At 41.7% G+C, this 17,434-nt stretch overlaps 1 protein-coding gene across 1 annotated transcript in view; it reads left to right on the top strand.

Annotated features, from left to right (window-relative positions):
• Positions 1-17,434, top strand: part of CCDC60 (coiled-coil domain containing 60) — a 194,640-nt gene that overhangs the window by 161,757 nt on the left and 15,449 nt on the right. The window contains exons 7-10 of the mRNA XM_043978177.1: positions 812-902; positions 10,032-10,272; positions 12,437-12,521; positions 14,867-14,935. Of these exons, the coding sequence (XP_043834112.1) occupies positions 812-902; positions 10,032-10,272; positions 12,437-12,521; positions 14,867-14,935 (486 nt within the window). The remainder of the gene's footprint in view (positions 1-811; positions 903-10,031; positions 10,273-12,436; positions 12,522-14,866; positions 14,936-17,434) is intronic.

Here is a 17,434-nt window from a genome sequence, read left to right as displayed (position 1 = left end):
CCTTCCAGCTCCTCTCTCCCAGAAATCTCCAAAATAATACAGCCCAAGGTCAGAATACACCCCTTACTGCTGAACCCCAGGATCATATCTGCTTGAATATCTCTTGTTTCCATAGCAATGAAGGCTTGGTGGAATCCAAAGATGTCACCCAGTAGGGACCATAGGGATGAATCAGTCATCCGTGTTATAGCCGAGATCTAGAGAGGTCATGAGATCTTAGACGCAGAGCTAGCAGGGGCCTTAGAGACCACTGATTTCACCACCATTTCACAAATGAGGAAACTGAGACCAGTAGAGGTTAAGTGACTTGCCCAGGGTCACACAGAGATGGAGATGGTATTTGAACCCAAGGCTTCCTGATGCCCAAGACGAGCCCCTATCAAGGACTTGGCCAGTCACCCAGGTAGTGCATACATGGCTAAGTTAGGATTCGAACCCCAGCCTTGTGACTCAGAATTCAGCGGTGTTCCTTCGGTTCACTATTGCTGTCCCATATATGGTGCCAACTGTGTTCTGTCCTAGCCACGCTTCAAGTTTGTTCCTCTGCTTTAGCCACAAGATGAGGACCCTTGAGGCCGCCACAAGCCAAGCCCCCTCCTAACACCTGTTGCTGGAAAGATGACCTCGGTTAGGCTTACATAACTCCACCTTCCCAGAATCCACCCAAACCCCTTCCTCATGAGGCAGGATCCTTGTCGGCCCAGAGATCAGCCATCCTTTATTCCCCGTCTACTGCACTTTGGAAAAGAACTTAGTGTAATAAAAGCAAAGCTCTAGAAACGAAAACTCATTAAGTTGTTTTTCACTTTAGGGACCCTGGTGGCAGCAAAAGTACATTAAAAAAAATCAATAAGGAGAAGGTGATATTACACAAATGGGAGCACTTCGTCACGCCGCCGAAGGTAAATCTACTGCTAACTTCTACCCCTCCCGGGTCCACCCCCAATGCCAGCCCCCTCTGCCATCCCCCAACCCCACCACCAATTGGGACCGTCCCATAGGCTCCTGCATTCCAAGGAAATGAGGAACCTCCCAACATCTGAATCTTGATGAGTGTCAAGTAATGTGAACTTAGAGTCAGAGGACCCAGGTTCAAATCCTGACTTAGGTACTCCCTACCCGAGTGTCTTTGGTCCAGTCTCTTGGGTCCTCTGCAAAACGAGAGAGTTGGACCTCCCAGGGTCCTTAACCTGGGATCTAGGAATGTGTTTTTTTAAAAAACATTTTGATAAATGCATTTTAATGCAATTGGCTTCCTTTGGAAGCCTTTGCATTTTATTTGTTAGAAACATTACCCCGAGAAGGCCTCACCAGACCGTGCCAAAGTGGTTGGTGACTCAAAATGAGGTTAAGAACCCATCGACTAAATGACAGCTAAAGGCCCTCCCAGCCTGGATAGTGTGGCAATGCCTCCCTCAGGGTATTGCAAAGAACCGAGTTCATAAACTTTTAAGTGTTATGTCAATGGAAGCCATTATTCCTATTCTCTCCTAAAATCCATTTGGTCATAACATTCCTTGATTCTAAGAGCCCACCCAGTTCTAAAGTTTTCTTTTCCAAAGCCCGTCCCCTTACATTCCAAGATCCTTCCCACCTCCAACATCCTCTTTTTTTTTTTTTAGTGAGGCAATTGGGGTTAAGTGACTTGCCCAGGGTCACACAGCTAGTAAAGTGTTAAGTGTCTGAGGCCGGATTTGAACTCAGGTACTCCTGACTCCAGGGCCGGTGCTCTATCCACTGCGCCACCTAGCTGCCCCTACCAACATCCTCTTTTAAAGTCCCTCCCAGCAACAACATTCTCTGTTCTAAGCTCTCTCCCAGCTCTGATATTCCATGTTCTGAGGCCCCTCCCAGCCCTGACATCCCCTGTTCTAATCCCCCAATCTGATAGTCCCTCTCCTAAAGTCTCCCCCAGCTCTGACATTCCCTGTTCTGAGACCCCTCCCAGCTCCAACATTCTCCATTCTAAGGTCCCTACCACTTCCGAGGCTCCCTGTTCTAAGGATTCTCCCATCTCTGACATTTTATATTCTAGGTCTCTCCTCAGTCTGACATTCCATGCTCTAAGGCTTCTCCCAGATATGACTTCTACTTGTTTTCTTGAAGGCTATTGTTGTTGCTTTTAAAGGCAGTTTCCCTATCTTGACTAAAAACCAGATGTACAGGGGCCACTCACTGGATGATCCCAATACTTGCTGACTTTCTCTGTTTCCAACCTGGGCTGATCCACCCACCTCTCCTTGGAACAACCTGGGCGGCTTATCAAATGAATGCCAAAGTTAATTCAGCCAACCCATTGGCCTGGCCCATTGCAACTCAGAACACATACCCGAGCCCTGGAGATTTGTCAGGCAGCTGGGTTGGCAGGCATGAGCCACTACAAGCTGCTGAGATTCCCTATTCTAAGTCACTAGTCCAACTTCCCCAACACTCTTATAATTATAATCATCCCCATAGCCTCTGACATAGCTATAAAACCTACACTGAGCCATCAGGCCTCCAGCCCTGAAAGGCGTTCACCTCTAGGGTGGAATACAGCAGCTGCTTAACACTACCCAAGAGTTAAATACCAGGCAGAAGAAAGCAGCATTTATCCCAGGAAGATGTCAGCGGGGGATTTGAGTCAGCTTAAATCTAGTGACTTCAGCACTTCTTCAGAACCTACTCTCGATTCCACCCCCAAACCAAGAAAGTTGAAGGAAGGGCTGGCCCACCCTTCTACTCCACTTTTTTTTTTCCTACTGCAGTAAAGGAAGCAGGAACGTTTGCCTTTCTATTGAGGGTGGCTGAACCACTCTAGCTAGAAATAGCAACTTTGAGGATGCAGTCAGAAACCCTGCTCAAAAACCTTTTGACCATTAAGAATTCTAGACCTGTATGAGATCAACTAGTTGAACCCCTTGGTTTCACAGGGGAGGAAGAGGTTAAGTGACTTACCCAAGGTCACACAGTGAGTTAATAGAGGAAGGCAAAAGCCACACTCAGGTCTCCAGATTTTCAGGCCCTGGCACTTTTCACAAGCTGATTTGATGACTTAGCTTTTCAAGGCCAAGTTGACATGGTCTATTTTTTCTCACCAGAATCAGAAATTAATTTTCTACAGTGTAAGAAAGGCAGAGGCAGTATGGTATTTATCAACGATGCTCTTTCTCTCCAGGGAATTAGCAGCTTTGCCAACAGCCCCTTCATCTGGGCAGGGGGATGGCCAATGGGAATATCCCAAAACAGAGACAAATGAGACAGAGGCACCTGTCTCCCACATGAGCCTGGTGGGGCTTATACCCCAACATCGAGCGTCCACTCTTTCCCCATTGCACTCCTGCCTTTTAAAAGTCTTGGGGTTTGGGGCAGCTAGGTGGCACAGTGGATAGAGCATTGGCCCTGGATTCAGGAGTACCTGAGTTCAAATCCGGCCTCAGACACTTGACACTTACTAGCTGTGTGACCCTGGGCAAGTCACTTAACCCCAACTGCCTCACCAAAAAAAAAAAGTCTTGGGGATCACAGAAGGAGGTACACAATCAAAGGGGGAAGTGAAAAGAGTTCTAGATTTATGAAATCAAAGGATGTAGGTTGAAATCCCAACTCAACCACTCACTACCTGTGTGACCTTGAACAAATCACCTGTCCTCTCTTATCATAGGTTGGACTAGATTCTCATCAATGAATATTTACTAAACTGCCTACTATGTTTCAGGGGTCTGGAGTCAGAAAGACCTGAGTTCAAAACCAGACTCAGATACTTAATTGCTGTGTGATTTGAGATAATCACTTAACCTCAAGTTTCTTATCTGTGAAATTGGGATAACAGCACCTGCCTCCAGGAGTTATTGTAAGGATCAAACAAGATAATAATTGGAACGTGCTGAGCATAGTGCCTGACACATAGTAGGTACTATATAAATGTTCATTATTAAGGGAATTGGGGGAAGAATGTGGAATAAGGCAGGAAATAACCTGACTTTCCAAAATCCCATTCCCCCCAATAACTTAAAATAATGTCTCAAAGTGAATTTTAGAGCAGCCTAGTTGCCCACTTGGGAAAGGAGAGGAGTACCTGAGATAACTCATGCACCAAGACATGAACTAGAAGAGAACTGACCATACCTGGCCTTAGATCATAGAACATTAGAAGAACCAAAAGAAGTTAAGGACCCCCAGACGGAGCCCTAAAAACAACAACAAGAAAAACCTGAGGCTTGAGACATTATCCTCCACACCCTGAGAATAGAGCCTGACCCTACTATGAAATTAATAGCCAAGAAATGGGTTGTTGTTTAAAAAAAAAATGAGTAAGCAAAAAAGGGGGAAAAAACCTGACCGCATATAGTTACTATTGTGATAGAGATCAGGTTCAAACTTAGAAGATAATTATGTCAAAACAGCTACATATAAAGCTTCAAAGAAAAATATAAAATAGTCACAAGCCAAAAAGAATTTTTGGAAGAGCATAAAAAGGACTAAAAATCAAATAAGAAAAGCAGAGGAAAATTGGGAACAGAAGGAAGAATGATGCAAGAAAATAAAAAAATTAGGAAAAGAAAGTCAACTAATTGGGAAAAGACATCCAAAAACTTATAAAAAAGAAAATAATTCCTTAAGGAAAAGAGATCCAAAAACTTATAGAAAAGAAAATAATTCCTTAAAAATTAGAATTGGTTAAGAAGAAGCTAATGACTTCATAAGACATCAAGAAATAAAACAAGATCAAAAGAATGAAAAATAGAAGAGAACATGAAATATCTTTTTGGAAAAACAGCTGATCTAGAAAACAGACTGAGGAGAGATAAGAATTGTTGTACTACCTGAAAGTCATGACCTGAACATTGTGATTAAAAAAAAAAAAGGAATCTAGACCCTACACTCCAAGAATATTGCTCTGAAGTTTTAGAACTAGAGGCTAAAATAGAAATTTAAAAATCCACTGATAACCATCTGAAAGAGATCCCAAGATAAAAATTCACAGGAACATTATACCTAAGTTTCAAAGCTCCCAGGTCAAGGAGAAAATATTGCAAGTAACTAGAAAGAAATAATTCAAATATTGTAGAACTATAGTTAGCATAACACAAGATTTAGCAACTTTTATGTTAAAAGACCAAAAGGCATAGAAATGATATTGCAAAGAGCAAAGGAATTGGTATACAACCAAAAATAACCTACCCAGGAAAGCTGGACATAATCCTACAAGGGAAAAAATTACATTTAATGAAGACTTTCAGGCATTCTTGAGGAAAAGATCAGAACAGAACAGACAATTTGGCTTACAGGTACAAAAGGTAGGAGTACCACAAAAAAGTAAACAGGGGGAAGCTAGATAGCTCAGTGGATAAAGCACTGGCCCTGGAGTCAGGAGCACCTGAGTTCAAATCCAGACTCAGACACTTAACACTTACTAGCTGTGTACAGACCCTGGGCAAGTCACTTAACCCCAATTGCCTCACCAAAAAAAAAAAAAACAAAACAGGAAAAACTAATCATAAAAGATTTAATAAGATTAAACTGCTTACTTCTTATATGGGATTATGATATTTGTAATTCTTAAGAATGTTATTCCTAGGGTACTTAAAAAGAGTATACACAGAGTGTGAGGTTGACTTGATTATGATGTAATGATCCTAAAAAATAAAATTGGATAGGGAGATGTAAAATGGAACAATTATATCATACAAACAAGGCATACTGAAGGGAAGACAGAACAGGAAGCTGATTCTCATCAGAACTGAGTTCGACAGGGAATATATACATCTAGTTGGTCATAAAAGTCTTCTTAACTTAGACAACTAGAAGGGCAAAGAGATAGGATAAGGTAGGGACTCTTTGAAGGGTGCTTGAACTGTGAAGGTAGACTCCTGAGTAGGGATGGAGGGGGGCAGAGAGACAGATAGACAGACAGACAGAAACAGAGACAGAGACAAATATTTGAGGGAAAATAAGATGGATGGAAATACACAACTAATCATTATAATTTTGAATGTGAATGGGATGAATTTACCCATAAAACAGAACTGGATAGCAATCTGAATAAAAAACCAGAAACCAACACATATATAGAATGTTAGAAAAGTTAGATATGACAGACATATGGAAAGAAATGAATGGGAATAAGAAAGGAACACACCTTTTTTCAGCAGTACATGGCACCTTTACAAAAACTGACCTTGTATTAGGGCATAAAGACCTTATAATCAAATACAGAAAAGCAGAAATATTAAATGCAACCTTTTAAGATCATAATGCAATAAAATTACATTTAAGAAAGGATGATAGAAACACATTAAAAATTAGTTGGAAAAAAGTTGGAGACTAAATAACCCAATCTTAAAGAATGAGTGGGTCAAAGAACAAGTCATAGAAACAATAAATAATTATATTAAAGAGAATGATAATAATGAGACAACATACCAAAACTTTTGGGATGTAATGTTTACATCAATAAAATAGAAAAATAACATATCAATGAGTTGAGTATGCAATTTAAAAAAAACTAGGAAAAGAACAAATTAAAAATCCCCATTTGAACACCACATTGGAAATCTTGAAAATTAAAGGTGAGATTAATAAAATTTAATGTAAGAAACTCACTGAGTTAATAAAACTAATAATTGTTTTTTATGGAAAAAACTAATATAGATAAATCATTGGTTAATTTTATTTTTAAAGAGAAAACCAAGTCATTAGTATCAAAAATGAAAAGGGTGAATGCACTATTAATGGAGATGAAATTAATACTATTATTAAAATTATTTTGCCCAATTATATGTCAATAAATGTAATAATTTAACTGAAATGGAAAAATACTTACAAAAATATAAATTGTGTAGATCAACAGAAAAGGAAATAGAATAGTTAAATAAACATATATTAGGAGAAATAAATTGAACAGGGAATAAATGGGCTTCCTGAGAAAAAAGCTTCAGGACTAGATGGGTTTACAAGTGAATTCTACCATTTGAAGATCATCTAATTTCAATATTAAATAAATTATTTGGAATAATAGGCAAAGAAGGAGTTCTACCAAACTTCTTTTATGAAACAAACATGCTACTGATACCTAAGCCAGGAAGAGCAAAAAACAGAATGAATATTGCTGCAAAAGTCCTAAATAAAATATTAGCTGGGAGATTACTGCAATATATCACAAAGTGTATATATACATTGTGACCAAGTGGGATTTATACCAGGAATGCAGGACTGCTTCAGTATAGAGAAAACTATTAACATAATTGAATATATCAATAACAAATGGAGCTAAAATCATATGCTTATAACAATAAATGCAGAAAAAGATTTTGACAAACTACAACATAAAAATGTGTGAAAGTATAGGTATAAGTTGATTTTTCCTCAAGATGATCAGAAGCATCTACCTAAAACCATCAACAAGCATTATCTGTAATGGGAATAAACTAGATACCTTCCCAGTAAGATCAGGAGTTAAACAGGGATGTCTAGTATCAGCATTGTTGTTTAACTTTGTACTAGAAATGCTAGCAATAGTAAAAAGAGAAGAAAAAGAAATTGCAGGAATCAGAATGGGCAATGAGGAAATAAAACTATCCTTTTGCAAACAATATGATGGTATACTTGGAAAATCCTAGAGATTCAACTAAAAATTACTTGAAACAATTAACAATTTTAGCAAAAAAAAAACAAACCAGGATACAAAATTTACCCACATAAATCATTTGCATTACTATATATCACCCACAAAGCCTTGCAAGAAAAGATAGTAAGAGATATTTCATTTAAAATAACCATGTACAATATAAAATACCTGGGAATATACCTTCTAAAACAAACACAGTAATTGTATGAACATAATTATAAAACATTTTTATGCAAATGAAGTCAGATTTAAATAATTGGAGAAGTATTCATTGTTCATGGTTGGGTCAAGCCATTATAATAAAAATGACAATTCTACATAACCTAATCTACTTATTCAGTGCCATCCCATTTAACTTTCAAAATATTATTTTATTGAGCTAGAAAAAAATAATAAAATTCATTTGGAAGAACAAAGGGTCAAGAATATCAAAGGAATTACTGGGGAGGGAATGTAAAGGAAAGAGGTCTGGCAGTCAGATCTTAAACAGTATTATAAGGGGGTAATTATCAAAACTATATGGTACTGGGGGGCAGCTAGGTGGCGCAGTAGATAAAGTACCAGGCCTGGATTCAGGAGGACCTGAGTTCAAATGCAGCCTCAGACACTTGACACTTAACTAGCTGTGTGACCCTGGGCAAGTCACTTAACCCTCATTGTCCCACACAAAAAAAATTAAGAGAGAAAACCCATGGAAAACAACCTGGGGGAAAACCAGAAAGCAGTCCAGCAGAAATTATGTAGAGACCAATATCTTATACCATTACTAAGATAAGGTCAGAATATATACATGACCTGAACATAAAGGGAAATATCTTAAGTAAGTAAATTAAAGGAGCATGAAACATGATGCCTATCAGATTTATGGATAGGAGAAGAATTTATGAATAAACCGGAAAGCATTGTGAGATATAAATGGATAATTTTGATTACATTAAATTAGAAGCTTTTGTACAAATAAAACCAACATAGCCAAAATTAAAAGGAAAGCAGAAAATTGGGGGGGGGTGATATATTTTATAGACAGTTCCTCAGATAAAGGCCTCATATCTCAACTATATAGAGAACTGAGTCAAATTTATAAAAACATGAGTCATTCCCTAATTGCTAAGTGGGCAAAGGACATAAGCAAGACAGTTTTGGGAAGAAATCAAAGCTATATATAGTCATATAAAAATGCTCTAAATTATTATTGACTAAAGAAATGAAAATTAAAATAACTCTGATGTACCATCTCACACCTACCATATTAGCTAAAATGATAGAAGACAAATGCTGGAGGGGAATGTGGAAAAATTGGGACACTAATACACTGTTAGTGGAACTGTGAACTAATGCAAACATTTTAAAATCTGGAATTATGCCCAAAGAGTTTTAAAACTAGATAGATAGGGGGCAGCTAGGTGGCACAGTGGATAAAGCACCGGCCCTGGACTCAGGAGGACCTGAGTCAAATCTGGCCTCAGACACTTGACACTTACTAGCTGAATGACCCTGGGCAAGTCACTTAACCCTCATTGCCCCCCCCCCAAAAAAAACTAGATAGATAGATGATAGAGATATAAATATATATATATATATGTGTGTGTATGTATATTCATATGTGCATATTTATGTATGTATATATATACATATGTGTATGTGAATTTATAATAAAAACCTATTTAAATTTAAATTTTTTTTCGGTAAGGCAATTGGGGTTAAGTGACTTGCCCAGGGTCACACAGCTAGTAAGTGTCAAGTGTCTTGAGGCTGGATTTGAACTCAGGTCCTCCTGACTCCAGGGCCAGTGATCCCCTGCGCCACCTAGCTGCCCCCAAAACCTATTTAAATTTTAAAGGCCGGAGGACTGGTCCTACGGCTGGCCCACAGATAGACTCTAAGGTGGGTGTGTCCCTGGCTTCCATCCTCTCATTTGGCACTGGGCTTAGAGTCAGAAGCCCTGGATTTGAGTGAAGTCCTTGATTCCTAATAACTATATGACTCTGAGTAAGTTATTTGGCTTCCCCAAGTCTCAGATTTCTCATCTGGAAAAGGGAAATAATGATATGGACGCTAACTAGCTCATAGGACAATTATAAGATTTTTGAAAACCTTACCCATGATGCACACGGGAGTTATTATAAATCACAAAGGGGGCAACTAGGTGGTACAGTGGATAGAGCACTGGCCCTGGAGTCAGGAGGACCTGAGTTCAAATCCAGCCTCAGACACTTAACACTTACTAGCTGTGTGACCCTGGGCAAGTCACTTAACCCCAATTGCCTCACTAAAAAAAAAATATCAGAAAGAAGGTTGTAGCCCTCCTAGTAGAATAGCAGCTTTTTGATCACTTGATTGATTCCCACCCTTATTTCCCTCCTCCACCTGATTCTGTCACAGGAATTTCTTTTCCTTACTACCTTTTCCCTCTTCCTTTTAGTCCAAGAAATACAAAATTCCAGCTCCCCGGGTCACAGCCAGCCGAAAACCAAGCCGGAGGGCATCGACCATCAGCCTTTCCCGCACAAGTGGGGGGTCATCTCCACAGAGCAGCATGCTCTCAGTGAACCCTACTGGCTCAGACGAGCCCCAGAGCACTGTGACCCTGGGGACCAGCAGTAAAGAGCTGGAGGATAATGAGTCTTCATCCACAAAGCAAGATGAGGAGAACATCCCCATCAGTGAGTGCCTCATGTTATCTATCCCCTAGTGCTTTCTTCTTTATCCCACTGTCCGTTGTGAACCAGCCCCAAGGGAGCAACAAAAAACAATGGGCAGGCTTGTCAGTGTCGAGTGGTTTGGTGAAAGGAAGACCAATGGATTTGGGTTGGTTTCTGTGAATTAGCCATTCTCAAGCTTTTTTGGTCTCAAGACGCCTTTACACACTTAGAAATTATTAAGGATGCCTTTGGTTACATGCGTCTATATCCATCCCTATTAGAAACCAAAACTGAGAAATTATTTAAAGAGTTATTCATTTATTTAGCACAATGGTAATAAATCCATTATTTTATGTTAACATAAATATTTTTGTAAAGAGTAACTATTTGCCAAGAAAAAAACAATTAGTGGAGGGAATTTCATTATTTTCCACGGCTTAATAGAAAACAACTGGATTGTCATATACACTTCTGCATTCAGCCTACTGTAATACGGTGCTTTGGTTGAGGCATAGGAAGCAAAATGTGGCCTCATCCAGATTGGTAGTTGGAAAAGGGAGGAGAATTATAACAGAATGATCATGAAAACTAGTTTTGATCCCCTGGTTTACCTGAAAGGGTCCTGAGGACCCCCACACTCTGAGAACAGCTGCTGTCACATGTTAATGGCATCAGCCCCACCTCCACTGGTGGTTCCATTCCCTGAGCCCCAGGAAACAGAGGGAATTGAGCACCTGTTTCCCAGGGCTCAGCAGCCAGCACCAACACTGTGAGCATTCCCCCAGAGTCTTTACATTTCACGGGGGGTTCCCCAAGGCCCTTTCATCATCCATGAAACTATACATTTTGCCAACAAGCTTTGCATCTCCCCTCTCTTGGTGTGTTTTTTTCCAGGATAGATTCAGGAAAGAGGGTGGGCACCGTTCCTATTTTGTGCACATCAAAGCTCAGCTACATGATAGATGAAACCCTGGACTAGCGGGCACAGTCCCTGCCCAAAGGCATTCTTTTCAAGTACAAATTGGTGGCAGGCAAGGGGAAATGTGGAACCTTATAAATGATCCTCTCCAAGAATGTTTCCCGGATTTCCAGGGAATTAGGCTGGCTTGTACCAATTGGCATTCCAACCACTCCTGCACATGGTGCTAGACACAGGTGTGATGTGCACCTCTGAAGTGGGGGATGAAGGATGGTGAGGCAGGGAAAGGGAGGCAGAAATCAGAAATCTTCACTTCCTCTGCAAAGGAGACTTTCAAAGGGGAAGACAGTTGGAGGCCGCTAGGAGTCACCATGGATAGAGCATTGGGTTGGAGTCAGGAGGACCCGAATTCAAATCTGACCTCAGACACTACCAGTGTGACCCTGGGCATGTCATTTGACCTCGTTTGCCTCTGTTTCCCTAGCTGAAAAATAGAGATTATGATAGCTAACATTTATATAGCACTAAGCACTTTATAGAAGCTAGATGGCGGGATGGATAGAGCACTGGGGTCTGGAATCATGAAAACTCAGCTTCCTGGGTTCAAGACTGGCCTCAGACACTTCCTAGCTGTGTGACCTTGGGCAAGTCATTCTGAAAACAACTGAACAACATATGATGATGTCTTATCAGTGTGTATGTGTCCCACCAGGAGAATGCAAGCAAGCCCCTTGTGCCTAGATAAGTGCCTAACACAAATTGTTGTTGTTTAAGCACCACACCTGTGATTTCACTTGTCTAGGAAACTCCCAGACTGGGAATAAATTCTCTCTCCCAGTGTGGCTTGTGACCACCTCTGAAATTAGTTTAAGAGAGCTGCTTCAGGTCCTGAGAGTTTAAGTTAGATCAACCTAATTTAGGTTAACCCAGAGATTAACCTTCCCAGGGTCACAAGTCAGGATTTGAACTCAGGTCATTCTGAATTCAGGCCAGCTCCCTATCCACTGCACCACACTGCCTCTTAACTGGCATATAGTGGACATTAGATCTTTTTTCTTGAATGGAATTCCATGAAACCTCAACTTTCTCTCCTGTAGATAGATCACTTCAAGATAGCAGTTGCTTGATGGTGTAAAGAAGGCTTCACTTAATAACACTGGGGAGAGGGGAAGGGGGAATCTGAATGGGGTTCAATAACCGGGTCCCTCATTCCTGCCACTTCCCTCTTTCCATCACATGAGGGGTGACCTCTTCCCCTCTCCTCAGGTCTTCAGAAGCTCATGGAAATGGTGCGTGAGGATGCCAGAAGAACAATCTGTGCAGAAGAGGATTCATACAAGAAGTTCACAAGGTATAGTACCCCAATAGCTTGGAGAAAGGTTGGGGAGCAAGTCCCCCTTTCCCCACAGATCCATACAAAGAGGTGAGAGGCTGCCAAGATTGACTAAAGCTCCCACCGTCTACCACAGTGCCCTCATTCTTTGGCAGACACACAGTTCTACCACTTCAGGATAACAGAGACTGTGTATTAAGGGGCAATGGATGCCCTGGGCACCAAGGACATCCATTGGGATGGCACCAAGCATGGGCTCAGAGGAGATGATCCAATTGTTCTCCTAACTGCCTCCCTTGAGTCAACATAAGAATGACCACAGAAAAGATGCACAAAATGCAGCTATATTTGAAGCATTATCAGGATCCATGCCTCATTCTGAGAGACTCCTTCTCACAGTGGGGGTCCCCAGAATGAGCAGATGGAGGAATTTTGTGGATCCATGTACTCTCAAATCTGTAACCCAGAAGCCCCCACCAATGAATTTACTTTTACTAGTCAGGCAGAGGACACAAATAATGCAAATCAAAGGACTATAATAAAACAGCATGGTAAGAAAAGTAGCAATAGAAAAATTTCCCCATAGACCTAAGCAGGGGCTCCCACAAATAGACACATCATCAAGTGGACACACCTAGGGAGGGGCACACATTTAGGGAACATGTGTTGTCTGGGCAAGAGAGATGCTTCAGGCTCTGATGCTTCTTTGTGGTTGAGTCATTTTTCAATCATGTCCAACTCTTTGTAACCCCATTGGGGGTTTTCTTGGCAAAGATATTGGAGTGGTTTCTATTTCCTTCTCTAGCTCATTTTACAAATGAGGAAACTGAGGCAAACAGGGTTAAATGACTTGCCCAGGGTCATACATCTAGTAATTGTCTGAGGCCAGATTTGAACTCAGGTCCTCCTGACTCCAGGCTAAGTACCTTACAAATATTATCTCACTTGAGGAGAGAAGAGGTAGAATGGTGGTCCCAGTTTTCTTGTGTAAGCTTGGATTCCAGGTCCTATAATATGCCACCTTCTAAATATAATCCCTGTCCTTGTCAAGAAATGGCATGTGATGGTGCAGCTAGGTGGCGCAGTGGATAGAGCACCAGCCCTGGAGTAAGGAGGACCTGAGTTCAAATCTGGCCTCAGACACTTAACACTTACTAGCTGTGTGACCCTGGGCAAGTCACTTAATCCCAATTGCCTCACAAAAAAAAAAAAAGAAAAGAAAAAAGAAATGGCATGTGACCTTGCCACTTGAAGGAACCTCAAGGAGGAATCTCAGAAAGTCACCTAGTCTATCCCTTGTTTTAAGTTAAAGCAAAATGTAAGAAGTTTGTTTTTTTTTCTTTGACCATGTGATTTCATGGTATCAGAAACTTCCCATTAAAGAAATTCCCTCCGCCAATGCAGTTCAGCCATATTAGTCTGTGAATGTTGCCTGATGAGCTGAGAGGTTCATGTGACTTGTTCAGGGTCACGCAGGCAGCACATATACAAGGCAGGACTGAAACCCGAACAGCATGACGCAGTTACTAGGAAGATTATCTCCCATCTTTCAAATAGACGTCACACAAAGTCTGGATGACTCCTTTTGGGTTATCCAGCAGGATCCTGACCCTTTCTGATATGTTGTTGTGAAGGTTATTTGTCAGATAGAAGAGGATCAGCTACATGACTGCGGAAGCTCATGCCAATCCTAGGATTCTGGGCTCCCACAGTTTCCAGAAAAGGAAATTCTATAATTCCCTCATGGACCCATGAGGTCCATTGGCTAAGCAGTGGTGTCAAACCCAAATAGAAAAGGATCCCTGAAAACCACAATTCAACATCCTCTATGTCGTATTGTATTTTTTTTTGAGTGAGGCAATTGGGGTTAAGTGACTTGCCCAGGGTCACACAGCTAGTAAGTGTTAAGTGTCTGAGGCCGGATTTGAACTCAGGTACTCCTGACTTCAGGGCCGGTGCTCTATCCACTGCGCCACCTACCTGCCCCTGTCGTATTGTATTTTTATTTAACTTGTTCATATTTTCATCTGGTTCTGCCAACTGGACTGGGGTTTAACACCTGCAGAGTGGATTCTAGTGGAGGAAACACTGGACTTGCCAATCAGGAAGACCTGGATTCAAATCCTACCTCAGACACTTGACTAGTTGCGTGATCCTGGCCAAGTCACTTAACCGCTGCTTGCCTCAGTTTCTTCATCTGTAAAATGGGGGTGACAGTAGCACTTACCTCATAGGCCCATTGTGAGGATCCTCCTGCAAACTGCAAAATCAATAGAAAGAAGAGACTGGATGTGATGGTCTCTAAGACCCCTTCCAGCTCTCATCTATGGTAACCACGGTAAGAAATGTTTCTTGTCTTACAGCACAGTGTCCATCCTCAAGCCCTCCCTTAAGAGTGATATGGCCTTAAAGGAGACCGCCCAAAAGTCCAGGTAGGTCGATGTGATGTGCACTGCAGGCCACTAGTTAGTCAAGTCAGGCAACAAGTGTTTATTAAGAGCTTCACACGTACCAGGGACTGCCCTAAATGCTGGAGAGACAAACACAAACAAAAAGACAATCCCTGTCCTCGAGGAGCTTACAATCTAATGGAGGAAAACAAACCAAAAAATGTACAAACAAGCTATATACAGGACAAATGGGAAGTAAATGAAAGGTGAAGAATTGGGGATGACACTCAGACTGTAGACCTGAGTGATTGATATGATGGTGGTACCCTCCTAAAATAATGGAGAGGGGAGTTGTGTCCGACCCCAACCCTGGGAGGTCCAGAGTCTGGGGACCAATGGCTCTCCTTGTTCCCCTCTTTGCCTTCCCAGTGAGTGGCACAGGGAATGTGCCCAGTATAGCCAGAGCCTGATGCTAGAAGGCAGGCAAGTTAAGGTCCCCCTGATCACAACTGGATCACAAATCATTTTATTGGAAAGGCCACAGTTAGCCAGGGAAGCCTTTGCAAGAAGAGAGAGAGAGAGACACAGAGAGACAGAGAGACAGAGACAGAGAGAGACAGAGAGACAGAGAGAGAAAGAGAGGAGAGAGGAGAGGAGAAGAGGAGAGAGAAGAGAGAGAAAGGAAAGAGAGAGAGAAAGAGATAAAAAGACAGAATTAACACTAAAAGAACCAGGTGCATCAATTGATGCAAATTTTTATTATAATTATTATAATTTGTCTATTTTCTTTGTCTTATAGATAAAAAATCATGCTCTGGGTCAACTGACACAGCTTGGTACTTCCATGTGTTCTTAAATTCAGGTTCCTCTGAAAAGTGAATAGGGTCTCACTGCCCTCTAGGGGTATTTTAGAGGCTGTCTAATTTTAAGAAAAATCAGCCATTTTATTTTAAGTGTTATTAAAATACAAGCATCTTTTTTATTTTCCATGAACAGCAGGCAGGAGTCTACTCAACTCTGCCCAGGTGACTTAGATCTGGTCAAAAGGGGCCATCTTCTTCATTCTGTCCACTCTCCCTTGCCTGTTTCAGCCACTGCCATCGCTTCCCCTACACTCACTCCCACCTTGCTGTTCCCAGATCTGATCCCTGAACCTTCAGACCCACATTTCCCATTAGACCAATCCCCGGATCTCCTGCTAGCACCTCAAACTCAACATGTCCCAAACTGAGCTATTCAGCATGGCTATTTGTCTTCTGGGCTTCCCTCTTTCTGCCAGTGACATCATTTCCCAGGCTTCCCAGGGTCAGACCTTGGTGGTGTTTCCAGTTCTCCTCTCTCCCTCACCCACTCCCTTCTGGTCCGTTTCCAAGCAATATCAAGTCTACCTCCCCACCATCTCTTTGCATTGACCGTCAAACCTGGGTTCAAATGCTACTGTGTGACCTTGGGCAATTCACTTAAACTCGGTTTCTCCATTTCCTGGGCCTCAATTTCCTATTCTGTAAAATGAGTTCAGATTATATGACTTCTAAAGCTTGATCAATGACCCTGTGCTTTGCTTTACTTTCATTGCCTCTGCCCTAGTTCTGAGACTCATTACGTCTCACCTGGACTATTGCAGTAGCCTCGTAAGTAGCCTCCCCACCTCCCATCTGGGGAGTTCTAATGCACTCTGAGGTTGATTGGAGTCAACAGCTCAACACAACAGCCCAAAACTCAAATGTGATCTCAGCCTGCATTAAGAGACACATGGTGGGGCAGCTAGGTGGCGCAGTGGATAAAGCACTGGCCTTGGATTCAGGAGGACCTGAGTTCAAATCCAGCCTCAAACACTTGACAATTACTAGCTGTGTGACCCTGGGCAAGTCACTTAACCCCAATTGCCTCCCTTAAAAAAAAAAAGGAAAAAAAAAAGAGAGAGAGAGAGAGACATGGCGTCCAGAACTAGGGAGAGAATATCCCATTTCTGCTATCAGCAGATCTCACCTGGACCACTGTAGGGTCATAGATTTAAACTTCAGAGACCTTGTAATCCAGCCGCTTCATTTGACAAGACCAGAGAGGTCAAGTCACTTGCCTGGGGTCACACAGCTGGTCCTTGCTAGGAGGCAGGATTTGAACCCAGATAGGTCTTCCTGACTTCCAAGTACAGCATTGTAGCCAGCATACCCCAAGTTAAATTCTAGGAACCACATTTTAGGAAGGACATTGATAAACCGAAGGAAGCCCAAGGATAGTCAGAAGGCCTCAAGACCATGCCCTAGAAAGGTAGATTGCAAGAGTTGTGGTTGTCTAGCCTAGAAAAGAGAGCCCTCAGCAGAGGGACCACTTTCTAGTGTCTGAAGGGATAGTAGGTGAAAAATGGCAGAACGAGGAGCCATGAATGGGTGTCATAGAGAGGCCAATTTCAACTCAAAACAAGGAAAACTTCCCAAGACTGAGAGGCCTTCAAGACTGGAACATGCTGCCTCAGGAAGGCAGTGAGATCTCCCTCCAGGGAAGACTTCAAGGAGAGATTGGATGTACACTTTGGGGGTA

This window comes from Dromiciops gliroides, chromosome 1 (genome assembly GCF_019393635.1).
Source record: "Dromiciops gliroides isolate mDroGli1 chromosome 1, mDroGli1.pri, whole genome shotgun sequence".
In the NCBI taxonomy this organism is placed as follows: Eukaryota; Metazoa; Chordata; class Mammalia; order Microbiotheria; family Microbiotheriidae; genus Dromiciops; species Dromiciops gliroides.
This window is presented reverse-complemented; position numbering and strand designations above follow the sequence as displayed.